The sequence below is a fragment of the Daphnia magna genome, linkage group LG1 (genome assembly GCF_020631705.1).
Source record: "Daphnia magna isolate NIES linkage group LG1, ASM2063170v1.1, whole genome shotgun sequence".
Taxonomy (NCBI): domain Eukaryota; kingdom Metazoa; phylum Arthropoda; class Branchiopoda; order Diplostraca; family Daphniidae; genus Daphnia; species Daphnia magna.
The window spans coordinates 4789302-4817289 of record NC_059182.1 but is presented as its reverse complement, the minus strand read 5'-3'; the positions used below and the strand labels follow the sequence as shown (position 1 = coordinate 4817289).

General features: G+C 38.9%; 3 protein-coding genes across 10 annotated transcripts; 2 read left to right on the top strand and 1 right to left on the bottom strand.

Moving 5' to 3' along the window:
• Positions 1-118: 118 nt before the first annotated feature.
• Positions 119-2652, bottom strand: LOC116930127 (tetratricopeptide repeat protein 5). 2 transcript variants are annotated; one of them, XM_032937498.2, is made up of 10 exons: positions 2371-2652; positions 2159-2303; positions 1939-2094; positions 1741-1808; positions 1462-1663; positions 1296-1399; positions 1047-1232; positions 828-976; positions 621-765; positions 119-321 (listed from the first exon to the last, which is right to left on the bottom strand). In XM_032937498.2, exons 1-10 carry the CDS (start codon positions 2386-2388, stop codon positions 208-210), a joined length of 1287 nt encoding a protein of 428 aa, XP_032793389.2. In that variant the 5' UTR covers positions 2389-2652; the 3' UTR covers positions 119-207. The 2 variants fall into 2 exon arrangements, with proteins under 2 accessions (XP_032793389.2, XP_032793391.2); XM_032937500.2 differs by having other exon boundaries at positions 1939-2088; positions 2371-2649.
• A 200-nt stretch (positions 2653-2852) lies between these two features.
• On the top strand, positions 2853-9373 carry LOC123469407 (circadian locomoter output cycles protein kaput-like). 6 transcript variants are annotated; one of them, XM_045168367.1, is made up of 19 exons: positions 2853-3074; positions 3188-3416; positions 3483-3527; positions 3595-3743; positions 3822-3916; positions 3975-4064; positions 4145-4265; positions 4321-4467; positions 4539-4626; positions 4736-4867; positions 4931-5037; positions 5366-5513; positions 5587-5788; positions 5853-5929; positions 5996-6294; positions 6390-6525; positions 6584-6884; positions 6953-7114; positions 7177-9373. In XM_045168367.1, exons 2-19 carry the CDS (start codon positions 3343-3345, stop codon positions 7486-7488), a joined length of 2685 nt encoding a protein of 894 aa, XP_045024302.1. In that variant the 5' UTR covers positions 2853-3074; positions 3188-3342; the 3' UTR covers positions 7489-9373. The 6 variants fall into 6 exon arrangements, with proteins under 6 accessions (XP_045024302.1, XP_045024303.1, XP_045024301.1 ...); XM_045168368.1 differs by having other exon boundaries at positions 2853-3113; XM_045168366.1 differs by having other exon boundaries at positions 2853-3133.
• On the top strand, positions 9296-27761 carry LOC116930124 (ribosomal protein S6 kinase alpha-5). Of its 2 annotated transcripts, XM_045168365.1 has the most exons (19): positions 9296-9434; positions 13028-13239; positions 16256-16324; positions 17334-17552; positions 21059-21174; positions 22568-22678; positions 22846-22929; positions 22998-23101; positions 23308-23458; positions 23600-23761; positions 23825-23944; positions 24040-24261; positions 24483-24653; positions 24740-24961; positions 25053-25203; positions 25281-25498; positions 25562-25664; positions 25735-25961; positions 26048-27761. In XM_045168365.1, the coding sequence occupies exons 2-19, from the start codon at positions 13125-13127 to the stop codon at positions 26426-26428; spliced, it is 2946 nt and encodes a 981-aa protein (XP_045024300.1). In that variant the 5' UTR covers positions 9296-9434; positions 13028-13124; the 3' UTR covers positions 26429-27761. The 2 variants fall into 2 exon arrangements, with proteins under 2 accessions (XP_045024300.1, XP_032793384.1); XM_032937493.2 differs by lacking the exon at positions 13028-13239 and having other exon boundaries at positions 9297-9434.
• Positions 27762-27988: the final 227 nt, after the last annotated feature.

Here is a 27988-nt window from a genome sequence, read left to right as displayed (position 1 = left end):
GCGTCCAAAAGAATCAGCACATGGGTTGAGCAAATTACGCAATGAATGGTGATACCAGTTTATAGCTCGAAATAAGTAGACGCGTCGAATGAAAATGGGCAATGTTACACATTTAAAATCTGGCATGAAATCACATGTAAATTATATTATGAAGCATTCATAATTCAGAGACCACAAGTTACAAAAAAAGCGATGGGAAAGATGCATTCATGCAGATGAAAACTTGATAAACATAGACGCCATTTGTGTGGGTTGCAAATTGTGCCCATTCACTAGAATGTTTTGAGGTGAGTCAACTCGAACACAAGGAAAATTGATAACCTAGAAGAAATAAAAATGCATAATTTAAATTTGTAATTCTACTTGTCCTCTTCCTCTTGTTGCCACTTCCCTTAAGAAAGTGACAATAAGAGCGTCAAATATGAGATATAAAGAAATCGGCTGTGTCTCCGTGTCTATAAAAATAAATAATTCAGATTGGCCGTTTCTGCGACATCAGAATTGCTTATTGCACGGATGACACAAAGTCCTTCCATGCCTGGTGGAACTACACGGTTCTTGAATTCTTTGTCACGTTTACCAGCTCATTTCTATTTATCTCTGCATTAAATGCAACTTACTTGACCCTTAAGAGACACGTGAATAGTTTGCAACTGAGGTTCTGGAATCAGAAGAGAATCACCGATTGTTAAGCCATAATCTTGCGATAACCTATAGATGGTGACAATAGCGGCAAAATCAGGCTTATCGCAAACACAGCAGGCCCTAAGAAAAACGAACAAAGATTCGACACTTTTAACGAATAATACTTGATAAAAACAAATTACAATGGACTTCCTCCGTCGTAAGATACTGAGGCAACAACTTTGACCACGATGTATTTGTTCTTGTTGGTGCCCACCACCAAGTCTTGAAGGAAAACGCGTTTACAAGTGGAATTCGTTTTGTATGGACCCAAATCCTTAGAATTTATGCTCTGCTTGTTTTAAAAACCACATTACTATGGGTTCCCAGTAATTGGTAAAAAAATAAATTGTTCAATATACCTTTAGAAAGCTGTTTAATTTTCTTGGCTTCAACTTTCCTTTCAAAGCCACCATTTCCTTCATGTTCAATAAAAATTTCAATGTGGAATCATATTTGAACCTAGACAATTCCCAGTCAGGTTCGAATTTTTGAGAGCGTTCTAGATTTTCCAATGCTTCCTGATACTTTTCGTCATGAAACAAGGCCTTCAACGAAAGCAGAAGTGATAAAATATTTAATCTGCAAAAAAATTGTGTATAACTTCAAACCATGGCTTTGTTGAAACAAAGGTCAGCTGTGTTGAAGTTTCTTTTGTTCATTTCATACTTTTCTGATTGTGCATAAGCAGCTAGTGCTTTATGGATGTATCCATCTGTTTAAATTGGATTGTTTGTTAACACAAAATAAGATGTAGCAATAGCATCTATCATGTACCACTATGGGTGCTGTAAAATGCAACAGAAAAATATGCATTTCCCAGAATGAGCCAGCTTTTCCCATCACTTGGGTCTAACTGTACAGCCTCTTTGGCCAAACTTAGACCTTCAAACAATAGTTTCTTTCTTTCTTCTGTATCTGCAACTTTGAGTTGTCTCAGAACAATTGATAAATTTCTCAATGAAACTTTATTGCGACACTGAATCATTTTGGGATTTAAGGGATAAATTATGTTAAAGCTTGAAGAATTATTAGCTAGTAGCTATCTATATGTACCTTTTCTAGGGCACATGTGAAACAATTTTTAGCTGATGCTGTATCACCTCCTTTCCAAAAACACTCACCTATGAAAATATTAGAAAAAAAAAATTCAAATTCAATTAAATGAGAGAAGACAATTTTTTCCAAAAATTGTGTTCACAATAGTCTTTCTGCTGCAAGGAATCAGAATGATTGATAATAATACCAACCCACCCAACTCATTCCAAGCTTCGACATAGGATGGATTAAGTTTCACTGCTGAACTTAGGTAATTTTGAGCTTCACAATCATATTCTGGCATAACATTGTGTGCCCTTCCTAACAAATACTGTGGGATGGATGGATGAATGGTAGATGTCACATCTGCAACTATTTGTAAATACCAAAAGTTTCATGTTAAATCATAAATCTGAGCAGTAGAAGCAAACATTACCATCAGTAAGACCAAGAGATTTTATTTTTTCAACAACCATTATCATCTCCTTTTTTACAAGGTCCCATTTTTCATTTTGAGAGGACTGTGATGATGTTGAATCATAATAATGGTCCCTCAAATAATATAACTTTTCAACTGCTTCCTATCAGTTATGCCAATTATTAATATTCAGACACATTTCAAACATAAGAAGGAAAGAAAAGACTTGCATGTAATGAAGTTGTCATCTTGGATGTTTCACTATTGCTGTAATATTCTTCGTAATCCAGACAAATTCATTACTATCGAAACACTCTCACCAACATCAACATTTGTTGTTTACCCATAGCCTACTATTGTACACAGCTTGATTATGGGCTAAGCCTGCTAAGCACTTGATGGTTAAAGCACGATGTGACAGGGGGGGTCCCTACTGTTGTACCGTTGTTCAAGGCTGTGTCGTCGTTAAAGCATGAAGTATGACCGAAGGTGCGCGTACGCTCATGTACTTTTCGCTGAAAAAGCGCATTTTTTGTTTTATTTTTATTTTTATTAATTATTTTTTACTAGATACCTATCCTGAGTTCCTGGCTTTAAAGAAAGAGGAATGCAGGAACCTACAGCTAAATTAAACACGAGATGGCAGTTTTCAGCATGGGCTCTTCGCTCTTTGGAAACAAAGCATACAAGGCTCGAATTCGCTATTCCCTTTCCCTTTCGGCCTTTCCCTTTATCAGAGTCACAGTTCACAGAACCCTGGTTCTATGACTCTGTCTTTATGTAACAAACAGCCAGACCAGAGCCCAGAGACCCAGAGCTATTCGTCAGTCTTGGGCTACTCCGTAGTACGTGCTCCTTAAGACCTACTTCATGCTAGAACTCTGCGGTCCACACATCCAAGAGGACCTTGTTGTAGCTAATAGCACGCTAATAGGTAAAGCCAATTTGCGGGAACGTCGTCTACCGTCTTCTGGTAGAGTGTGGCTTTTAGAAGTACTCAACTAGATACCTGGCCTAGACCATACTACTAAAATGTTTTTATTTTAGGTCATTTTGAAAGAAATCCAATGGCATATCACTGTTATGTTTTCTTAATCTTCATCGCCGCTTTACCGTCTTCAACTGTTGTGCACGTCAACAGGGGAGACGGCAGATCGTAGTAGTGATCCACTTGATCTCTGTAGCTCAATGTGATAGTCAACATGAGTGTGAAATCCCAGCCTGGTGGGCTATCAAGTTCAAAACTTAGGAAAGCAACAACTTCCAAGATATCAGAGTATTTGCTTGGAATTGTTTTGTTTTTTGTCTTCTACACATTATCCGTATATCGTAATTTTTGCAGTGATGGATTGGAGGAGGAAATGGATGAGAAAGGAGTCATCAAAAGGTAAGTTTTGACCACGGTCTCCACTATTTTCATTTCTTTTTACTACAAAATGGTAATTTTTTTACAGGAAGTCTAGGAATTTAAGTGAAAAGAAACGAAGAGACCAATTCAATATACTAATCAATGAGCTGTGTTCTATGGTTTGTACTGGGAAAAGAAAAATGGATAAATCAACTATTCTTAAATCTGCCATATCATTCATTCGCAATCACAATCGTAAGAAATATTCTCTATAGTTTTAATCAAACATTTGAAAGATTTTTAGTTTTCGTTATCTCTCTATTTTGTTTGCAGAAGCTACAATGCAGTCTAATTGCCAAGAAGCTGTTCAAGAAGATTGGAAACCATCATTTTTGTCTAATGAAGAATTTACACATTTAATGTTAGAGGTAATATGTTCAACTTTTATTATTTTTGAGTGGGTTAAAAAAAATCTCCTGCAATCAGGCCCTGGATGAGTTTATTATTGTGTTTTCCTCTACCGGGAAGATCTTGTATGTTTCGGAAAACATAACGTGCCTTTTGGGGCACAGTCCTGTAAGTTGCTGGATTTTCTACAAAATATTTTAGTTCATATGTTCTTTATTGTTTTTTTTGTTTTTTCTTTTACTACTTAGAATGACTTGATAGGCTCTTCCCTTTCGGATCTGGTCTGGGAAGAAGAGAAAATTGTAGTAGAATCTTTACTTGGCTCGTGGGGGGCTGAACATGAAAACAGTCAAGGAGGCGGGAATAAGGGTAAGTTTCTTGTGTTCACATTTGCTGAAATAAAATTAAGACTATGCCTAACTAGCGTGTAAAATTACAGAAAATCATATTAGTTTGAGTTGTCACCTACGTCGAGGAAATGTTGTCGATTCCAACGCAGAGGGCTCCAGTTATGAATTGGTGTTTTTCTCGGGTTATTATCGTGTCCAAGGCAACCCTGACAGTATGTCCAGTAAACTTTATAATTTAATAATAATAATTCTTTCTTTTAAAGACTGTCTATTTTTTAATTAAAATTTAAAGTATCTTCAATGTCCCGAGTGTCGTCCTCCTGGGGAGAGGACAGCAAGGAAAGCACGAATTTTGGCGATGCATTATCTCAATATAACGGGTATCGCATCAAACTTCGCTTGTTCTTATAATTAACCTTTTATTTGCATATAGTAAATTTTTTGAACTGTAATTCCCGATATATTTAAAGTGCCCTTTTTTCTTTTAAGATTGGTTTTCGTCGCCAGTGCCCGTTTACAGACCCCCCAGCTTTCTGTTGAAATGTCTATCGTAGATGTTTCCAAGAGTGAATTTACATCGAGACACAGCCTAGAATGGAAATTTCTGTTTCTTGATCATCGGTATCGTTTTAGAAATTTCATTCAGTTTGACCGAATGGTAATCATTTATATTCATTTTAACAGGGGGCCTCCAATCATAGGTTATCTTCCTTTTGAAGTTCTCGGGACATCGGGTTACGATTACTACCACGTTGACGACCTCGAGAAAGTTTCTACCTGTCATGAAGCCCGTACGTATAACATCAAATTAAATCAGTGATGAGAAAGAGGGGTTGAAGCGTATCAACTCGTTCTAGTAATGTTTGAAAACTTGGTCAATACGCATGGATGTAGGAACTGGCACGTGATAACGTTGCCAACGGCTAGGGTTTAATAAAACCCCGGCATTTTTGTCAACAGTTTTGAGAAATTGAGATAATGGCAACATATTCCACGTTCTTGATCTTTTGTATGAAACATGATTATCTAATATTTGAAGCTGCGTGTGTAGATCTAAGGGTTAAAAACGACTACGTGATGAATTTCACGTGCGCTTGTTTTTATTTCGCGTTTCCTTAGTAATGCAGAAGGGGGAAGTTACTTCTTGCTGTTACCGTTTCCTGACCAAAGGTCAACAGTGGATTTGGTTACAGACTAAATATTACATCACATATCATCAATGGTATTCCAAACCTGAATTTATAGTCTGCTCGCATCGAGTTATAAGGTATAAAGAAGTGCAAAATTTCTACGTTTTTAATGTGCATTAGGAAGTAAGATTTTAATTTTTTATATTTTAGTCATAGTCAAGTTAATGGACGTACGCTAAGAGCAGAAAGTGGAGAAGGTGATCGCATTCCTTCGACGGCCAACGTATCCAAACCGTTAAAATCTGAAAAAGTGGGTTCATATCTAGGAAAAAATGCAAAATCTGATGACAGGAATGTTTTTCAAGAAGATACTAAAAGACATCCGAAAAGAAACGTTTTTGGAAATCAATCGGTATTTCATTTTTCATCTTAAAAAAAAATCGAACCAAAAATTACATTGCATAAATTTTAACTAGAATCGTGATCGCATTAAAAGTAATAGACATGCTTTTACTCAGAATTTACGGCAACAGCAAACACATTCTTCGACAAGGTTGGTATTCATTTACCTGTTGGTTACTTTCAAATGGATTTTATCATTAGTCTTTGCTAATCGCAGTGATCTTCAGCCACCCGAGAGTCCAAGTGGAGAATCGACTATACTGAGACCGCCGCCGTTACCTATCGCTGAATCCATGTCGCAACATGTGCGTCATCCATCGGGATCTTCACGAGTTGGAACTGCCTTATCGGATGCCGGATCGATTTCTAGTTCGGGTTCGTTTCAATCGGCAGCGTCCATGCAATCAGACCAGTCTATGCATTCGATACATAGCCATAGCTCCATGCAGTCTGTTCATGGTCAACAAGCACACCAAGGAACATCCTCTTTTCGTTCCGCCAACCAATCATGTTCTGGTAATGAGGAATATATTATTCGACATTGCTAATATTTCTTAGTTTATTTACAATGAGAAAACAAAAAATCTTACAATTATCAATAATTTGTCAAGTGCACAGCTGTGTTAATACGAATCATAATCATCAAAATAAGCAATCAGAAGCCCTGTTTCTTAGCCAACACGGAATTTCTTCTGCAAACAGTATGCAAATTAGCAATTCAAATCAGCAAATTCACACCCAGTCAAGGTAAGCCCCCCTTTTTAAAAGTATTCAATTACATTTGTGTTACTGTTGAATCTTATAGAATGGGAGAAGTGCAGTCCAATTTTTCGCCATCAACTCCAATTTCTTCTGCTACGATATCAAATGCTGGGCATAGGTTCCTACAACCGCGCGTTAACAGCGGATCTTCTGTGAGACGCGTGTTTTCGCCTGGTAGCGTCCCGGCTACGGTGACTTCGGCTAATCCAGTTTCGAGTAGCGGGCCATCTTTTACATATCAATCGGTTGCGATCGGAATGGATACTTCTGGAGTCACAGTCCCTGTTCAAAGAATCATAGAAGGGCTGCCTGTGGTGACTTTACCCGGCATAGTCACTCACGAGGTAAAGTGTTTTTAAAGCTACGGCGTGGCAAACTTCAGCGTTGCTCTAATTTCTAATTATTTAACCAGCCAATCGTAATGACGGCGGCTCAGAGAGAATTCCACGAGCGTTTGAAAATGAAGCACTTGGAAATTCAAAAATCGATTCTGGCCCAGCAAGAAGAATTGCGACGTGTTGAGACGGAACTTCTACTAGCACAGTACGGAGCGTGGGGTCCTACCGTTCTGAAGGTAAAAACGCTTGGGTTTTCTTCTAATCATATGAAATCTAATGATCAACGATTTTTCTGCAGATGACGGTTCCCTATGCTGATAATGATGGAACTTCTTCTGCCACACAGCAAACTGTTTTGAGTACGGGCGAACTGGTGACTTGTTACACGACAGAAAATACAATACCTGCAGGTCAGCCGTCCTCTGCCCAGGTTGGTAATTCGGGTACAGGGCAGATGACGTTTTCTCCCGGCACGCCAATTCTTGTCCAGAGTCCGCCTGAAATGCATGCCCGCAGTCCAGAAAGGGATTTTCTCTCTCATGAAATTCAGATACTACTTGCTCAGAGCCTGCTACAAGACAATACCACATCTACTGAATACCTTCCGTGAAACGTAGTCTCGTCGGCGTCAGGGTCAATCAAAATGTTGTTGTTATTAATTGGCGCATTTCACGTTGAACGCGTGAATCTGGTAGTGTTGTCCAAGTGACGTTGATCGACAATCACATTTGCGATTTAAAGCTCGTTATCGATACAGCATTTAAAACTGCTGCTAGAGAATTTAACGCGACTGATAGACGGTGCGTTAGGTGGAATGTTATTTTCACAATATAGAGATGTCAGATTTGTCGTTTCTTTTTTTAAATTTGTTCATTAAAGCTGGTGCTTCAATAACAAATGGAAAGTGTTAGGCCTAATTTTTTGTATGTCTAGATGTGTTAAATTTTGTTTTTGTTTTTTTTATTTTTTCAATTGTTGTTGAAATTAAGGTTTCACAGTCTGTGTTTTAATACTTTTAAAGAATGATGGTCACGTATGGAAACATTGCCATATCTGAAAACAAATCAATTATTAGATGTTTATAAATTTGTTTGTCAACTGTCGTATCGGACGAGAAAGGGTACCGTCTAACAATTCGCAGCTTGAGTCAGAGCTTTATTGTCAACGTGAATCACGCGGTTGATTCCCAAATCATTTATCTGTATATATTGTCGACAAAGATAGATATATATATATATATATATATTCATTGTTTCAATTTTTGGGGGGCCGTACATACTCCATAAATAGATGGCCAATTTTTGTGGAATATAATCTGTTATTTTCGTACTTTAGTTGATCTAGGTGTCGAAATAAATATATACCAACCAACTTAAAAAAAAAAAAAAAACATTGACGCCTTGTTATCGTGTCTTAATTAAAGTCGTCTGATCAACTATTGCACAGAGTTTTAATGAACCCGCCCTTAGACTTGAATTTTCTGCTGCCAGCAAATTGGTGGTTCTCGAAAATGCAGCTGACCCATTCTAAATGAAAAAGTAAGTCATGGCATGTGTGTTACGTTAGATATTTGGTATGGTTCCAATAGTTCCAACGTTTACGTCTAGGGATCGCTAGCATACCAGAGAAGTTTCACAAAAATACGTCATGACCTCTAGTTCCTCCTGTGACACCCTAGTCCCTACCCTTCAACGTCAGTGCAGAGAACTGGAGATAAAGGAAGTCGGTTGGCCATGTAGTGTAGTCGAGAAACTTGTGTGATTAAAGAACATAAACGAACCTTGTTCAGTATTTGTGAACATTCGCTACACCTAAAGCAGCTATCGAAAAGTCACAGTGTACGTTTCGCTTGACGTAAAACAAAACGTATCAATAGCAATGTGTTCGATAAAGTTCGGCTGCTTGACGTAAAACTTGATCAGAAACATTAATTACCGTTTCGACTGCGACGAGTATCGATTGGCTCTTCGTCTTAGCACTTGTAACCTTAACGAAGATGACCTTGTACTGGCAGTGTTCAGACACAAAGCATTATTACTGTGCCCAGACAAAAGTGGGTTAGTGTTTACCTAGTCTCGTTTCCGTTCTTGATTTCTAGACCTTTTGCTAAAGCTCGACTGTCTGAGAAAACAAGGCCTGTCAGCTGTTGTGTTGCACCGAGATCAAGGCCAGCGTGGCATAGATGCTGGTTTTCAAAGGGAAATAAATCGGATCAACGGATTTTTTTTGGTGGGGGGTATTGACAAAAGACGTGCAGTGTAAAGTACGTTGTGATATAAAAATTAAAAAAAAAAAAAAAAACGAGGAAACCACCAAAGAATGCTAGATAGACTGTTGGACGTCTTGACTAGACTTGTTAAGACAAACACTTATTGTGAAGCGACTAGATACGGCAGAGATGTAAAGCTAATCTTTCCATTAAAGTGACATTGTAGCAACATCGCGTTCGATGCATCGTAACAGTCAGACAAGTGCAATCAGCTTATAACAAAAATATTAAAAAAAAAAAGATGTCTCGTCCAGAAGCCAACGTGGTAACCCATGAGTTAACCGAAGGTAATAAATATTCGTTTATTTATTTATTTTTTTTAATGAAATTGAATCTCAAACAAAACAAATGTGATATCGATATTTTGCTATTTGGAGACGATGCCTCGTTTAAGGAGTTTGTTGTAAGGATTGTTCGTACATTGTATTTTGTTTGTTTACTGTTACGATTGTTGCCACGTAAACTAGAACTGCTAGAACGAATGGCTTCCCTTATTCACAAGTTTGGGATATCTTGATGATTTTTAAACGTGGCATAAACTCTCTTTTTTTTTTGTTGAAAGTGCTACAATGTCATCAAGCAAAATCAATCTTACTATTTTAAAAGAGTAAATTGCTGCGACTCGTGTCTCATTTTGAACGAGCGAAATTTAAACTGTTTCCAACTTGTCAGAAAGGTCTTTCCGTCTCTTTTTGGCTACCATTTTCGTTTTGTTTGCTTCCTTCAATTGTATTACGCCAGATCCTATCGCTGGATGGCGGCCCGTATCGGGCACGAGTGAGAATTGAACCCAGTCATGGCTCTTATTCTCCCTTCGCCCTGGAACAATTCGTCAGGTAGTTCGCTTTGTCACTGAAAACGCTATGCATTTTAAAGCCAACGGGTGGCCAATTCCTTGCCCATTCATGTCTCGTCGTATTTAGAATATATTCACAAAAAACAGAGCCTATTTATTGGTACATCTGACTTTGTCAACAATCAGCGTAACAGATTTGATTGATTTCGTACAACAAGTGTAAAGTGCAGTGCAAACTTGTAGACTTCGAAAATAGATATTTGGAGAAAAGGCGTACCTTTCGACAAAGTTTTCTACACGACAAAAAAAAAAAAAAATGAGAACAAGTGGCACAGGACCGTAAATAACAACACAAAGTATAAAGTCATGGCTTGGAAATCGGTGGCAAACAAAAACAAAACAAAAAAATGCTTCCGCATGACGGAGCTTTCTGAGCCACTGTTTACGTTGTTTACGGTAGTCCTGTAGCTGTCATGCAAAGAGCAACAGTACCGCTATTTTCTCATTGTACCGTAGAGCTCAAAATCTGTTTTCTTTCATTTTTTTGTTACAAAGAAAACTTGAAAAAAAAAAACAATCGATAAACTGAATTCGAATTGGGTTTCTCTCTTTGGTTTAGTTTTTAATTAAATCAACTTTCTTTCGTCTCTACTTGTTTTTTTTTCACGTTTCGTCCATTTCAGACGCGTTTCGTCGTGTTAAAGCCATGCAATGCGGAAAAATTGAATCATACATTTTGAACGAGTTGATGAAAGAGTTTGTTTTTATCACTTCCCCATATTTTCAGTTGAAATCTCGGGGGTCAATTTTTGGGAAAATATGAAACGTCCTAAGTAACTTTGAAAATCAATTTTGAAAACAAGTTTTTACCTTTTTGTATGGTCGTCCCTAGTTGATGAAGATCATGAGGGAGAAAAAAAAATAATTGGGAGGGGGGGGGATTAGAGGCTAATAATTAAATGCAACTGTTATCCCGTGGGAATTTCCAACTGTTACAGCATCTATTATTTTTTTTTTTTATGCAACCCCGATAATGCGGAACAACTGGTTTGAATTGCACAGGTTTAAGTCGTCCGTTCCATTCGCTAATAGGGTCAATAACTGTCATTTTTTTTTATCTGTATCCAAATCAATTGTCACACAGCTCCTTAGAATTTCAAAATCAAATACATCTACAGGCATCATGCAGATGAATGCGACTTGTCAGTGTATTCTGAATCGCCCATTTCCCAATGTGCTCCTGAGTAAACAAAAAAGAAAAGAAGGTCAATTAAATTGTGTGTTCCCATTTTCTTTTATTTTTATTATTTTATTTTATTTTTTGGCAAATGTGCTCGGATATCGTCTCGCATGCCAGCGAGATCATTTAAAAGTGATTAAAAAAGACTTCATGTAGGTTGATCCAAGGTTGATGTTGGACTATGTTTTTGTTTTGTTTTTTAAAACTTGTTTTGCAGGCCCGTCTTAGTAATAAAATCAAGAATTTGTTTTTGTGATGATCAAAGATGAATTGATCAAAGCATTAAGAGCTGTAGTGAAATCGTAGTTGATCATTCCCAGTATTTCAGCTGCCATTCAATTCAATGGGATTCAAACCAGTTACAACACTGCCTACGTGTGTGTCGTCCCAAATTGATTGAAGCATCCCGTCTTTTCGTCGTAAATGGGGCGAGCAATCGACGTAATGCCATCGTAATCAATCCTTACAAGCCACCTAACTCCCCGACAACAACAAAACAACTGAAATTCCCCTGCAAATCGCCAGTTCTTCGAATGTCACCATTCGTCACGACACATTTTTTTTTCTTTCGAAAAAACAAAACAATTTATAGTTTCACTTGCAAAAACACGAAGAGAGAAAGTTTCAAAATAAATAAATAAATAAATGCTATGGCCAATTTGTTAAAGGTGGGCTTTAGCAGTCGACATACCTTCTCTTCATACCTCTTTCATTCCAAGTAACACTCATTGTATACATGCCGCACACGCCCAGCGGATGGTTTCGTTCTCTTTTCTTGATCACGTGCCAGTGAAAGAGAGAAATGTGGAAGAGAGAGAGCGAAAGAGAGAGAGAGAGAGGAGAGCAAAAAGAAAGGAAAGAAGGAAAGAAGGGAAAAAAATGGACGAAAAAGAGGTGGAAACCTCAACCACCCTGGCAGTTGCACCAGCATGGCAGAGCTTAGTTGGGTCCAGTCTCGCAGCGAATAGCGATGGGCACAGTCATTCCCTCCCCCTCTCACTCTCCCCTCCGTCAGCCAAACTTTTTCATAGCCTCTGCTTATTCAGTTGTTTTTCTTGTTTGTTTTGTGGAGCACACAGAGTTTTTGCTTTCAGACATCCGGTGTTGTGTCGCAGTATCACGTTATTGAATGCTTGGCTGTGTTTCTTCTCGACAGTCGTCTGCTATCGAAGTGGTGGGGGCGACCGATTTCAGTGAGACAATGCAACAGTGGAGAGAATCGTTCACGTCTTTTTTCCGCATTCCATTAGTGTTTTGTTTACACGAACAAGAGCCCGAACAAAACAAAATTGCCTTTCTCAGGAAAGAATTATGTGTCGTCGTTTTGTGGGGTTCAACAACCGTTTAGCCGTCGTCGTTTATTGCAATCTGAAAGAATCCAGTTAAGCTGATTTGAGCAGACAGTCACACACGTATGTCACATTGCTGTTAACTGAGCAGATACGTGTTAGAAAAACCTACAACTTTGATGTGTTTTATTTGTCCTTAATGGTGAAAGCAGAAGTTTCGGTGCGTTTGTGACATCTATTCAATATTTTTTAAAGTGTGTGTGTATGTGTGTGTGTGGCTTTGCTTGAAAAGAGCAGATGCCCGTAAGACCAACTAGGACGCTCAAGATGGAGAACTGTGTTTGTCGCGATCTCACTTGACCCCGTTCGAATTAGTTGAGATCGTCCGTTTTTTTGTTTTTAATCTTGGCGTAACCATTAAAGTGTGAAGCGAGTGGATTTTTTTGTTTTGTTTCTTTTCAAGATTTCATCGCTTTTGGGCCGTAGAGAAGAGGAGCAACGACGTGAAAAAACTGAATTTTGTTTTTGGCAACTTTTTTCTTTTGGAATTTTTAGTTTGTGCGAAATAAAAGAATTGCAGAGTGTTCGAGTGGCTGAGAAAAAGAAAAGGGATTTTGAAAAAATTATTCGACGTCGTTTGTCAGTCGTGAAAATGGGTGTACACACTCAAGGAGAGAGTGGATTCTTCGACGACGATTCAGACGAATTGCCGGCCATGGTTCAAAACGAATCCATTGAGCAGCACGAAACGGCTAACGCCACTGTCGGTAAGTGCCACATGTTCCCTACACACACACAACACACAAATCTACCTGGCCAAAAAAAAGAAAAGAAAATTGTGAGTGTCGATCTTACGAACCGTCGACGTCGTGTTCTTTATCAGGAAAAAAATGAGACATAAGTTTAAAAAAAAATAATAAGGTAGACAAAGAAGTTGGCCTCACAAAAAGGCAATGAACGGATGGTTCGGTAAATGACCGCCTTCTGCTATGCTTTTTTGTTTTTAATGAACAGCCGATTGTCACGAATTTTTTATTTTTTTCGGGGGGGTTCTGTTCTACTCGTGGCAGATTCGCGGTCGCCTTGTTTCCCGTTGTTCCCTAATGGCTAGTTAACACACTTAGCCGCATACAAAAAATAAAAAACGAAAAAATCCGAAGACCAGAAGAGAACGATCGTCGAGTTTGGTTAACTACAAGGACATCGCCATGTGAGGAAAATTTGTTGAAACAAAAACAACAACGATTAAAAATACCTTGGCCAAGATGGTAGAAACGGGCTCTTCCTGGAACATACGTTGGTCTTTTTCTTTTTTTTGGGGGAATAAAGGACATTCAACCCCAAAGATGCGCTGTGATAGCTCAAACTCGTTCATTTACGCTATATACCACACTAACCGCTATTTTACGTAGAACAGCTGGCGGCACTCCACAGTGCAACATAACCATTTTTCTCGTTTCAAGAAAAAGAGAAAAAAAAAAATTATACTAATGACGCTGATGAACAACTTTGAATTGTTATATTCTTTAGATTTTCTTTCATTTTTTTTGTTTTGTTAGTTAAACACCTAAATTTTCGCGTGATGTGCACAGAAAAAAAAAATCATCTCGTTTTGAGAGGAGGGGAAGAAAAATGGTGGAATGAATCATGAAATCGGACTCGTTGCTCCACATATCACTACGAATCCTAAACTAGCGTTACGACAAATTTCGTTTCGTTAAGCATCTTTTTCACCTGTCCTTCCCACAGGCATTTTTTTTTTTTTCCCTTTTTCTTCTTCCCCGACCGCGTTTTGCGTATGGCAGGCTCTAGCGCGATAACAGTTCTTATATATTTTTTTTGCGCCTTAGGACATGTAACGGGACCCGCCTGTTCCACCGTACCGTTCGCAATCCCGCTGTTCGCTACCTCGTTGCGCTTATTCGGATTGGGAAGAGAAAACTCGATATTTCTTTTTTGTTGTTGTTGTTGTTGTTGAATATATATATTTTTTTTTCTTTCGTAGACTTTTGGCTTCCTTCTGTACATTTTGTACAATGTGTCTCATTCACCTCTCGTTTCCGCTCTATTGATCCAGTGGCTCTAGCCAACCGTATACCGGCTTTCATGCGCCACGCAGCGCAGCACAGCGCCCGTCTTCAAAGTTTACCAGGACGATCTCGTTTTTTTTTTTTCTTTTCTTTCTTTCTTCCTCGTCTAAGATTATCATTTAAATTTTTATTTGAGCCAATTTTTTTTTTAACTTTAATGGCTTTTTTACTGGATTTTATCACGCAATCGATAAATGAATTTTATAATCGATTTAAAAAAAAGGGGATTTTAATTTTAGGAACTGTTTTTAAAAATGAAACAAGAATATTTGTTTGAGTTTTGTCGGGGAAAAGGAAAAGGAAAAGAATAGTGGATGAAGCAGTAAAAGTGTTTCTTGTTCTGAACGGATTGCGGTTGACGCGAAACATTGATTGATGACATGCGTTTGACTTGGCTTCGCTGACTTGTCTGTGCATGGGGCGCGCCTTTCCCGACTTTTGCCGATAGCATTTTTTCTTTAAATTTCCTATCATTTTTTAAAAATCCCGTTTCAGCAACCCAACTTTTCACAAGTTTGGTCTGGTTTGGCCTAATTTATTTTATTCTTTTTTCGTTTGGTGCATCGAAACTGACCCACTTCTATGGATATCGCATTTTAAAATGTGTCGCTCTCATCTCTGCACCCTAGATGTCCTTGAAAACGTTATCGACGTTGCGTTTACAGGTGTAAACGATGACCCGTGTCCAAACGTTTTACGTGAAAAACAAACGCGAGCAATTATTGAATATTCAAATTATTTTTTTTTTTTTTGGTTTTGGTTTTTGAAGGAAAAACACGTATTTGTACCATTGGCAGCAAAACATCAGTTTCAACAAGTTTAGCTTTTTGTACTGCACGGATGAAACTCATTTGTTGTTGTTTAGCTCCACTCCATTGCTCCTCCTCTTTTCAAGCGTTTCCCGATTATTATTCTTATTTTTTTATTTCCTTTGAATTGCTTGTTGGTGTGTGTGTTGTTTTTTTTTTAAGAAGGGCAACAGAAGTGAACCAATGTTGGCGAAGCGTGTGAATCAAGTGGACCAAGTGGTTTGCCTCCCAGAAGTTGAGCTCCATTTTTCTGCTTCATGGAATTCACGAAAGTTCTGCGCTCTTTTTCCCATTATAAAAATTGAGTTGTATTTAAATTTCCAGTTATCCGACAATGACTTGTATGTGCGCATATCATTATCCAGATTTTATTTTAATCTTTTTACGCGTATTTTTTCGCTAGTTTTGTTTTCTTTTATTTTTCTTTTTGGGTTGTATCAATGCGAAATAATAGCCACCCATGTGAAAAAGAAAAAAAAATGGCCAAGGTGTTCGGTGCCTTTTACGGTTACGTTACACCCTATAGATTAATCGGCTTTTCGTTGATCTAGGCCAAAGCAGTATTACTTTCTTTTTGTTTTGTTCACTTCGGTCACCAGTTTCGCCATCACGGCATCACAATGCCGTGCTTTCGAAATAAGGTTGCAATTTGGCCTAGTCGAGTGTGTTTGAAGGTCTGTAGGCCAACATGTGAGAACATGTGAGGTTCACGCTGTGGTATGTGATCCGATTGGCGTATCCATGGCCTATAACCGTGGAATCAAAGAATTGATAATGACATACACGATGGTCGCCATTTTTATTTATTTATTTATTTATTTTTGTGTACCTTTCCAATGTTTTGAAATGATTTTAACTCTGTCCTTTGTTTGTTTGGATTTCAGTTAACCTGACCGGACGAGGCCGTGTAGATATGTCCAACTTCGAATTGCTGAAAGTACTCGGAACTGGAGGTATATAATTCAATTATTTTATTCTACCAATTCAATGTTGAATGTATGTCCTTTTAATTGTTTAAGTTTTCTAAGAATTGAAGAAAAAGAAAGAAAAGTTTTCCTTCTTTTCTTGCCAATATCTGCTGTATTTCTTAATGTTATTCGTGGAAAGCCAGTCTTATGATTTCTTCAATAATAATGATCAGCATTTTTTTTTTTTTTTTTGCTCTTTATCTTAATGAAAGCTAATTTACAATCTGCAGGATAAACAAGAGATTTCTAAAGTCCCGACCGTGAAAGCAGAAAAACCCCATCTTTTATTTTCTTTTTAAGTTAACAAAAGGTGGATTTTTTGTTTTGTTAAGCATTTTGATTATGTAGGGCTTGCTTTAAACTGCTTTTTTCTGGTATAATTTTTCATCGTAAAATTTTTTTATACTATAAAATAAACGAAGAAAGAGTATACAGCAAAAGAAGAGGTTTCCCCGAGGCTTGACATCGAAGCGTGATCACGTAAACAAAAAAGAAGACATTTTCAAAACCTAATTTCACTCGCTAGTTTGCCTCAAGTGAACTGCAACAACCCGGTTCTATTCGTAATGAATCGTGTGGGTTACTTTAGAATCTGAAATCGAAATTTTTATTTATTTTTATTTTTATTTTTATTTTTTTTTTTTGGCAATGAGGAGGGGGTGGGAGCACGTGAAAAAGTAGGACATCATTCTACATAGCGCGTAACAATTGCTGCAATCGCCAAGCAGGTTTCACTGTTTCAACAGGCGATCCATTGCACACCCCCCCTCTCCCCCAAAAAAAAAAAAAAACAGAAATTCAGTTTCTTCGTTTTCCCCTCTCTATTATATTTACGTAATCATTTGATATGGCCATGCAACAGTTGCTTAGTATTCAGGCAGTCAAGGGTCACCTGGAATGCCATTGGTTGTACGTCCTTTGCTGGCGTTGTAATTCAACAATATCCGAGTAGACACATTCATTTTCTTGTTGCCTTTCCCTTACGTCCAATTAGCTTACGGAAAAGTGTTCCTGGTGAGGAAGCAAGGTGGCAATGACCACGGAACTCTTTACGCCATGAAGGTGTTGAAGAAGGCTTCCATCGTTCAAAAGAAGAAGACGGCCGAACACACCATGACGGAGCGCCAGGTTCTCGAAGCCGTCCGACAATCTCCGTTCCTAGTGACTCTCTATTACGCCTTCCAGACCGACGCCAAGCTCCACCTCATTCTCGGTTAGTTTCAAATTTTTCTTTTTTTTTTTTTTTGTTTCTTCTTCAACTGTTTTTTCGGTTGTTGTTGCCCTTAAACAAGGCAATTGTGCCCATAGTGCTTTTCTTTTACCGTTATGTGCGGTTCCCACAGTGCAAAGTACCTAAACACCGGTATCTTTCCTCATTCATTTTTATTTTGATGATTTATAATTTCGAGCATAACCAAAAGAAAATGGCGAATTTTTTTATGTCAGCCAACTATGAGTGTGGCATTGCTTCTCTTAGTGTACCAACAAACGGTAGAATAGGCAACGCGCTAACGTAACGCTTTACAGAGAATTGTTTTTTGTTTTCCAAGTTGAATAAATCGATTATGTCGGATAAAACAAGTGGATAATTTTTGAATTGTAATCAAAGCAGTTTCTACTACCCTCCTTTTTTTTTTATATATTCGGAGATTTTCGTGGCCAAGTCCGCGAGGCAACGCCAGCAGACTTTTTCAATCGATTAGGTTTGCTCTACTTTTACCCAATTTTTTTATTTTTATTTTTTACCGTATGGTCTCGCTACGAATGGATCTCTCCATAAACTTGATTCGTTGTCATTTTTTTTTTATCGCAAAAAAAAATAATTTCTTTTAAAACAATCGTGAAATAAAAGAAGATCAACAGATGTGGGTTAGAAACACAAACCAGAAATGGTAACACACATTTCAGCCCGTCTGTCGCTTCACTGCTGTGACGCATAACGGCATCTGCAATAAAATTCATTTTTCAAACTATTATTACGTACAAATGACACTTGAATAATTTCAATATAAAAAAAAAATAATAATAATTTTTGTTATCAAGTTCCATAGTGTCAAATCGCAAGTTGTTTTCCCCCTCGAAATTATGCAACTAGTTTTGTGGGACATACGGGCCGAGTTTGTCTTTTGATGAGCGAAGTCTTGTCGGCGCAATTCTCTTATGATATATTCTTAAGGATGATAGCCTTTGAGGTGAGCTACCCAGCCGCGCTGTGTAGCATAAGGAATGTGCGCGGTGCGACCTACTTCGAGCATGTCGCTTTCGTCTTTGCTTTCTTGCTGAAAGTTGTGACCTACTTCACTATAACGATGTCGTGCGCGGCGGCTATGCCAGGATAAGAAGTGGGTTGTAACGGTGCACGCCGCTCGGCCCGCTAGTCACTCATTGAGCAGTTTCCAACAGAAAATAAATAAACACATTTTTAATCAGGCTTAAAAAAGAAAAAAAGGTTCGGATTAGAATGGCCTTTGCAGCATTTGCCATTCGAACGGGGCGATTCAATTTTCTGCTGAATTGATCGACCAACCTTGACGTCGATTTGCCTAATGCCATTTTTGCAACCAACGTCCATCTGTGGCCCCCCCACCTGTCACTGCCAATCAGCGTTGTAGAACGCGACCACGCGTCCAACTCGCAAGGTCAGCGTCAATCACTTAGGCGATACACTTGTCCCTTTCTTTCTTCACATTTCATAGTTTATTTGCATAACGAACGACCAGGTGCGTTGATCAAATACGATTTAAAAAAAAAAAAGCCAACGGTTTAGTTTAACGAGGATGTATTGCATCGGTTTATCGATCGATGTCCTGTAAAACAAAATTTGTTTTTTTATTCTTATGTTTTTCAGGTGAATTTTTTTTAAACTACCAGTTTATACTCCAATTTTTTGTTTTCTAATTTTGCAAGGAAAACTGGTAGACGTTGGCGTAGTGCCAATAACCCGTCTGACTAAACAAACAGCTTCTCCTTCGATTTATTGGACAGCGTTCGGTATCTGAAAGGCCCTTTTATAGAGAGGGGAAAAACCCGGATGGAATATTTCTACGGACACGTGACATTCTCTAGCGACCAAATCGATGTCAACTTTTGATATAAGATATCGCGTCTTTGCGAAATCACTTTCGCTAATATTTTGTACGACGTTTTGGCTTAGCCCCCATCACGAGAAAGAAAAAAATGCAAATTTTGCATTGAAAAAAATTCCGAAATTGTTGCAATTCATTTCTAGCGCAGGACGTGATTAGAATGGGGGGAAAAAAGGGGGAAAAAAATGAATAAAAGGTTTGGAATTGTTTGTCATTTTTTCCCGCTGTAGGTTGCGCAAATACAAGTTGTGTTCGTTGGGCACCATTAACAATGGCGCTTTCACTTTCTTCTGGAAAAATAGAGTGTATATATTCAGCTCTTCTCTTACGGCATAGCTCGCCCTCTTTTTCTATTTCGCTTTCTCTTCCTTTCTCTCTTTTTTTTTTTTCCCCTTTCCTTGTCTCTCGCCAAGATAAAAACTATCGTTCCAAACTGATCGTGAACTGGTTTCCATTAACAAGCGACTTGGCCTTAAAACACTTTGTCGAATATTTGGGTTATTCATGTGGCACTCTGTTCTGTTTCTTTCCATTTTTTACTTGTCAAAACATTTGAAAAAGGCACAAACCGATTATCCGATTTTCGTGCAACAACGTTCTGCCCGAACAAAACGGAAAAAAAATCATGTTTTATTCCTTGAATGTACAGGCGGAGGAAGAAGCGGAGGGCGATCAAGGGAAAAGTAAAAACCAACTGTACATTGTGGCTGTTTTTTTTTGTTTTCAAACAGTCAATTGCATTTTGAAGGGAAATCGTACGTCATTACACTGGCTTATGAATATTGAGTCGATCCATTTGAAATTGGATCGTTTTGGCCATGGGCTAGTTCCTTATTCAATTCGAACAAAACTCCAACTGAAATTGGCTTGATTCGATCGTTCGTGTTTTTTTTAAGTTTTTTACCACGAAAACAGAAAGAAAATGCTCTGATTTTCAAGCAATCAGCTACTGGTACTTCTGTCCACAGGCCGAAAGGTATAGCGGTACCCCCGAAAGCGATGGCAAATAGATAAAGGGCGTGTCTCTCTCCTTTTGATTTAAAGCTTATACTGAGAAGAATAATGCAATACGAGGAATTTTTACAAGTCTACTTTCGAGGGTGGAAAAAGCTGACGAAGAAGCCGAACAATGAAAGGAGAAACGAGGCCAGATCAGAATTTAAAGAAAAAAAACTGCCAAGTTTGGAAAGAGGCTGGCCAACCTTTCTAAAACGTTCAATTCACCGTGGGTTATTGTCACATGATTCACGAAGCATGACAATAAAAAAAAAACGGACGGAGAAGAAAGTTGGACTGTCTTAGAAAAAAGGCATCTCATTTTGCTGTTCGCGAGACAAGCCTAAAGCTCACGAATCTCCTGTCTTTTAATCTCCAGTGCGTGCGCGCCAACCCAAATCAAAATTGGGTAAGTAGGTAAAGGTTGGTGAAGGTGGTCAAGGCTTTCACCAAGATTAGGCTCTACTCTTTACCAAATGCTAATAAAGTTAGTCCTGTACATAGCAACGTTGCCTTTGTTTTTTCTTTTCTTTCATTCTTATCCGTCATTGTGCAAAAACATTTTTCACTCCTCGTGTGTTGTAATTCTTCATTTGACTGATTATGTAATTTTTTTTTTTCAACATTTATTTTGCAGATTACGTCAGTGGAGGAGAGCTTTTCACTCACCTCTATCAACGGGAAAGATTCGCAGAGAACGAAGTGCGCATCTACATAGCCGAGATCATTTTAGCACTGGAGCATTTACACAAGGTGATTTTGATTTTAATGTATTTTTTAAAAAAATTATGTCTGTTACGTAGTGCATTACTAAGCGAAATTCGATATTTAAAAAAAAAAAGCGGAGAGGAGAACGTCATTGATGGAACAAGAAAGGAATGGAATTGGGGACCAATGAGATGCGTCCGTATTTTGGCTTTATAGTGTATGAATAACAATTTGCAGAAGTTGTTCAACTTGAACAGGTCGGCCCTGTGATTTCGGCGTAATTAATCACGGCTAGAAATGTTGTCCCTTTTGATACTCTTTTTTATTTTCACGACTACTAGGAATAAGCAAATGTGTTATTCTCGGCCGTTGTTTTGTTTCTGTTTAAAGGGACGCATAGGAAGGGAATGAAAAGAGGTTTGCGAGGCCAATGGCTATAAAAGACAAATAGGAAAAGAATTCAGCCTTGAAAAGAAAAAAAGGCTGGTGGTTTTCGTGTTGCACATCGTGGCGCAACCCAAATTTCCATTTAAAAGTGACCTTTCTCCCATTCAGAGGAAATGTACTTGAGAAACGTTTTTCTTTTTTCTCTTTACATAAGCGCACGATGTATGTATAGGATGAAAGCATCTGTCCAGATAATATAATCACTGAAGCTCTCCACTAATTGTGACACCACTCGTATTTGATTTGATTTTTAAAGAGCAGCACGTATTTTGTGATTGCGCGCAAGGACAGATGAACTCGACATTGGCCCGTTCAAATGTAAACGAAGTCTATGATGTTGCACAAGGGGTGTACGCAAATGGCTGTTGCGTTAGCTGACACTGTTCATCGGCCATGTTACGCCAGAAGGTAGCAAACCAACCAGTTGGGAAACTTCGCACTCGCATCAGCTGTAAAACGTCAAGAGATCAAATCGCTTAAGGGCTATTGGTTTGTGTTTGTTTTTTTCAAAGTAGGAACTCGATGGAAATCATGTTTTCTTTCGGGTCCCGTTAAACGGCAAACTGCTCATTAAAATAGGCTTTCTCTCGTTTCGTGCAAAGTAGAAATTCGCTTAATTTGAATGCGTACAGGGAGCGATCAAGATACGCTGCCAAAAATTGTAACTCGTCTCATTAGGAAATGAAAATCAGCTGCAATTGCAGTCATTTCGCGAGATGATTGTCTCTCCATAACTGTGTGGGCGTGCCGGCGTGAATTTTAAACGACCATTGAAATTGCGAATCTCGGCTACGAACTAATTAGACATTGCGAAATTTCCAGTACGAACCGTCTGATACGCTTCCATCCGTTTCTAACGCGCATAATTACAGATTTTTAGAAATTTCCCCCCGATGTCTTTCTACTGAGTTGTCGTTTTTAAACGTTTCCTTTTCTCTTTTGTTTTCCTTTTCATGTTGACATTTTGATTCGCTTTGCTCCAATACGAAAGCTCGGCATCATCTACCGCGATATCAAGCTGGAAAATATTCTTCTCGACTCGCAAGGCCACATCGTATTGACCGACTTTGGACTTAGCAAGGAATTCTTGCCGCACGAGAAGGTATGCAACTACAATAACAAGCTGAACTGTTCAATATTCAGTAGCCATACTAGTAGTTTAAGGATTAAGCATAGATTGAGACACTTTCACAGAATTATTGCAATTCATCATTTTCGATTACAAGTTTGATATAATTCATTCACAATTTTTGTTTTATTTTTAAACAGAATACTAGAGCCTATTCGTTTTGCGGTACGATTGAATACATGGCCCCGGAGATCGTGCGTGGCGGAGGCGCAGGCCACGATATGGTGAAAATTAAAATATAAGCGGAGTTTTTTTTGTGAAGGCTAACACCTTTTTTATCGTTCACAATAAGGCGGTCGATTGGTGGGGCGTAGGAGTTCTAACCTACGAGCTGCTAACAGGAGCATCACCTTTTACAGTCGAAGGCGAGAAAAACAACCAGCAGGAGATTTCCAGGTAAATTCACCTATTCGCGTTTTTTATTGGAAATAAAAGCATAACCTACTTTTGTGTGTTTACGTCGATAAAAATGAATGGTGCATTGAATAACAATCACATATTTTATCTGCTGTTGTTGTAATGTGCTAAAAAACCCGTGGGATGCGGTAAATAATAGGACAAAAGAAAATTCTCACGTGTTTTTTGCTATTTTCAATTTCTAGACGTATTTTGAGCATCCATCCGCCTATTCCGGGCGAATTATCGATGGAGGTAAAAGACTTCATTAGTCAATTGCTGACCAAGGATCCGAGCCGTCGGCTTGGTGGGGGCCCATCAGATGCTGCGGAGCTCAAACAACATTCCTTTTTTAGAGTAAGCGCTTTTTACACGTATGCAAATGAATGAATGAATTCCGTTTCTTATTTTTCTTTTGGAAAACAAACGATTTGATATTTTGTATAATCTACAACTATCCAACTTTTTAAAATTTTTAAATGTCGATTTTAAAAACAGAATTTGAACTGGGATGAAGTGGGCAAAAAATTAGTACGTGCGCCATTCATACCGCGCATCGCCGACGAACTGGATGTCAGCAATTTCGCAGAAGAATTCACCGGAATGGCAGCGACAGATTCCCCTGCAATAGTTCCCGCCAACGTCGATAAAATTTTCAAGGTGCTACTGCAATTAATCATTTTAAAAAATCGTGTTCAATGTTTAACTCTTTCAATTGTTTAGGGTTACTCTTATATAGCCCCGTCTATCCTGTTTACGGACAATATAATCAGCGAAGATTTATTCGCCATATCAGCTGACAACAAACCTACGCTGTCCAACATCATTGGCGCGAGATTTAAGGTTTGAATCAGCATTTTTTTTTACTTCTCCAATTCCGAATAGGAAACGCAAACAAACGCAACACTTTGACACGTGACATTTTCTCTTAATTTCAGAATTCCACCTTTTTCCTTCATTATCATATGGACTTACGGGAACAAATGCTCGGTGATGGCAGCTTCTCGATTTGTCGGCGCTGCGTCCATAAAGCGAGCGGCCAAGAAATGGCGGTTAAAATTGTTTCCCGTCGCCTTGACTGCAGCCAAGAAATCAGCTTACTGCGCAGCTGCCAAGGCCATCCGAATGTGGTGCGACTGCACGACGTCTTTTACGATGAGGTAACACTTCGTTATAGCCAAGCTGTCACGACTTAAGTTCATTTGAATCCAATAAATAAAAGCATTGCGCATTTGATATTGAAAAGAAAGGGATTGTCGTGTTCGACGTGATACGTAACACGTACCACTATGACGCCATCGGCTAATAGCTCCATTTACGGAATGAAATGTCGCATCTTGGAAATGATTTAATATTACGTACAACGTTTTCCTCGTCATAGGCTCACACGTACATCGTCATGGAGTTGTTGAAAGGAGGTGAACTTCTTCAGCGCATCCGACACCAAAAGCAATTTACGGAATCGCAAGCGGCCCGTATTTGGCAGAAATTAGTGGCAGGTGTTCATCATGTTCATAGCAAAGGCATCGTCCATCGCGATTTGAAGCCAGAGGTAAATTATTATTTATTTGTTTTTCCTAAGGAATTGATGAAATCTAATTCACAGTATTTATTTGAAATTCGTTGTTTTTGAAACAGAATCTGTTGTTTGAGAGCACGGAAGAGGATGCCGAATTGAAAATCGTTGATTTTGGATTTGCTCGATTCAAACCCGAACCGCAGAAACTATTAAACACGCCTTGCTTCACGCTTCAGTACGCCGCTCCGGAAGTACTAAAAACCGCTCTGGTGCCGAAAGATGGACGTTACGAGAACGGATACGACGAGAGCTGCGATTTGTGGAGCCTCGGAGTCATCCTGGTAAATGAAACAAAAAAGAGTTGCACGAATTCTTGTCTTTCTTTCTTCAATCCATTACGATTGTTTTCATCCAAATTTTGTGAATTTACAGTACACGATGCTGTCCGGGCGAGCCCCTTTTCACGCCAACGGCCGTGAAGGAAATGCCTCTGCAGTTATGCAGCGTATCAAGACGGGTGATTTTGATTTCGACGGCGACGCATGGAAACATGTCTCTTCCAGGGCGAAAAATATAGTACAAGGTGAGATAAGGAGGGGGACCAGTTAATTCAATATTTAACGTTGTTAATTGAATGAATTTTATCCTTACAAAAAAAAGGTCTTTTGACGGTCGACCCCCAAAAACGGTTGACTTTAAACGAAGTCATGGCTTCTAGTTGGCTAGTGCCAAAAATTCGTGAACCTCCACTCGGCTTCACGCCGTTAATGACTCCTGGAATATTGTCCATTCGGTCTTTTGCCAAGACAACTGAACTGGCTGTCAAACAAACTATAGATGCCTTCCATATGGCCGCCAGGGAGGGATTCAGATTACAGGTATCAAACCCTCGTCCGTGTGTTTTCGTTTCAAAATTTTCAAAGGGTTTCATTTTCGAGCAGGACGTGTGCAATGCAAGATTGGCTCAACGTCGCAAAGCCAAACGGTCATCCAATGACGCTAGAAGCGTTTCCACTTCCAGTAGTTTCTCGTCAAGTTCTTCAGGTACGACTGTCCACTTTGCACAAATGATGTCCATATCAATGAACGTTCCATCTGATCGGTTTCTATTCAGGCAACTCGTCGATGCGAACAGCCAGCAAAGGGGAAGGCTCTGCCTCTTGGTCTTCCGTTGGCTTCACGCCACGCAAAATGACGTCGGAAGACGACAACGTGTTCAGCTTTCGCGAGGCCCGTGTTCAAGAATATCTGTCCAGCTTGTCGGAGGCTGAGTCTTCAAGTCGGGACTCTTTCCACAAGCTGCAAGACAAAGAGGAATCGCGTTCCACCAAGAACAGCTGGGTACGCATTAGACGTCGTCATTTTTCAGTTTGAACACTTGATTATTAATTGCCTCTTTTGTTTTCTGCTGCTTGTCTTCATTACAGGGTAATGGTATCTGTGATAGTCTTCCCTCTGTCGTTGACGATAAAATCAAGGAGGCTCCTCCGGCGCAAGATTTGAGCCTACCCGGACCAAGTAGCAATGACAGCATCATTCTCATGCCTATTTCGTCGTCAACAAGATCCAAAAAGAGGCAACCCATTAAGATGTTATTGCACACCAACCCGCTAGGCCAACGTGGCGAAATGAATTGCGAAGAAGATGCGTCACTGGCGTGCACAAAGAGTTGGAAACAGCATCAAGAATATTCTGGAGCGACAGAATTCGAACGTCCACTAACGCGAGCCCGCAAGCGTCACATGGCTCACGTCAACGATGTTCAACCTTATATTCAACCCATCCCTAAGCGACGAAAGAATTTATGAAGCTATATATATATAGAGAGAGAGAAAGAGAGATAGACGAAAAATGTCTTAATCATTTGCCTATACTGCGATTTCCTTGGGACTTATGAAGAGTATTTAAAATAGTTATCCTTAAAAAGCGGTTATGTTTTCGGTTAGCGTCGTCGGGTCGCCCCACGTCTTGTAGATATCAACGCGTTGTTCCCTTGTAACGATACGGGGGGACTTGTACATATGTCGCATACTCGCGTGAATGTGTTAACGGTCCGCGTGCGAACTTTTCGTCAACATTCTGTCTCTAGTCAGTCGGATCTGAGGCCTTAAACGTCAGCCGTGGTGTAGTGCTGTGTCCCTGACAAGGAGTTCAAAACAAAATCAGCAGCCTATCCGTGTGTTTTCTATTGAAGGTTTGTCGGCTTAAGAGTGCCTTAAGAGAAATTACGTCGACAGAGCTGAATGTAACAATTTAAAGTTGCTATAAGGTGAAGACCTGCTGGTAAGTTGACATTTTTTGGTTAATTTTTCCATTTATTGGGATGCAGTCACGAGAATAACTTCTTTCATAAATAGGCGTGAAAACGGCTACACTAGTCCATAAAACAGTTGATTTTTACATCCAATCGGCCTTTTCGTTCAAACTTAAAAGCTTCTTGGGTTTCACATTTTCAATCGTGGCTTTTGTTTGTGTTTTTAACATGCCCCACCCGTTACAGTTGTCATGTCGAACATAAGAAGCCTTTCAATTTCGTCGGCCAAGTTCATGGCCGATGCAAGAAACTCTTTCTCTATATGCCTTTACTGCTTTTCTACGGGTCACCTGGCCGTGAGTAGGTTTTCTTTTTTCTCGAAATACTATACGTGTGACGGACGGCGGGAGTTAAGGAAGCACAGAGAACACATTCAAAACACATTCAAACTACTCACGCGAAAAAAGAAACAACTTCTCATAGTTTCGCATTGTAGCAATTCGGAATCACTTACTGTCACTAGATGAAAAATAATTTTCTTGTGTGTGCGTGTGTTGTGTATGTTTTAACCAATAGTGCTTGAATACAGTGACGTAGTTTCGCCAATTGCTAAACAAGTCGCTTACTTGTTGATGTCGTGAGATTCCGTACTAAGCTGTTAAAGGTCTCTGTAAAATAAAATAAGTGCTAGACGTGACAAAGATAGGACGTATTCGATTCAAATTGTCGGAGAGAAATGATGAATGGGACGCCCTATTATTGGATGAGATTTCTTGTTGTATGTGTATAATTATGAAATTGATATGTTTTGAATATTTGTGATGATACATAGTGTTTAAATGGAGTTTATGATTGTGAAAGGAATATTATAGGCAGTAGCACAATGATTGTAAAGTCCATTTTTTTCTTCTGCTTTTAACGTCAGTTAGTTTCAATAATCTAACCTGACCTATCATGAATATTCATATCAACCTATTATGAAATCCATTTTGGATGTGAGACCTGAAGTTCTGGCGCTATGCCGTTATCGAATGAAACCAACAAAGTCGTTCGTTTGAAATACGCTAAACCATCTTGTTACGACAAACACTTTGCAGCACACTCGTTTTAGCCA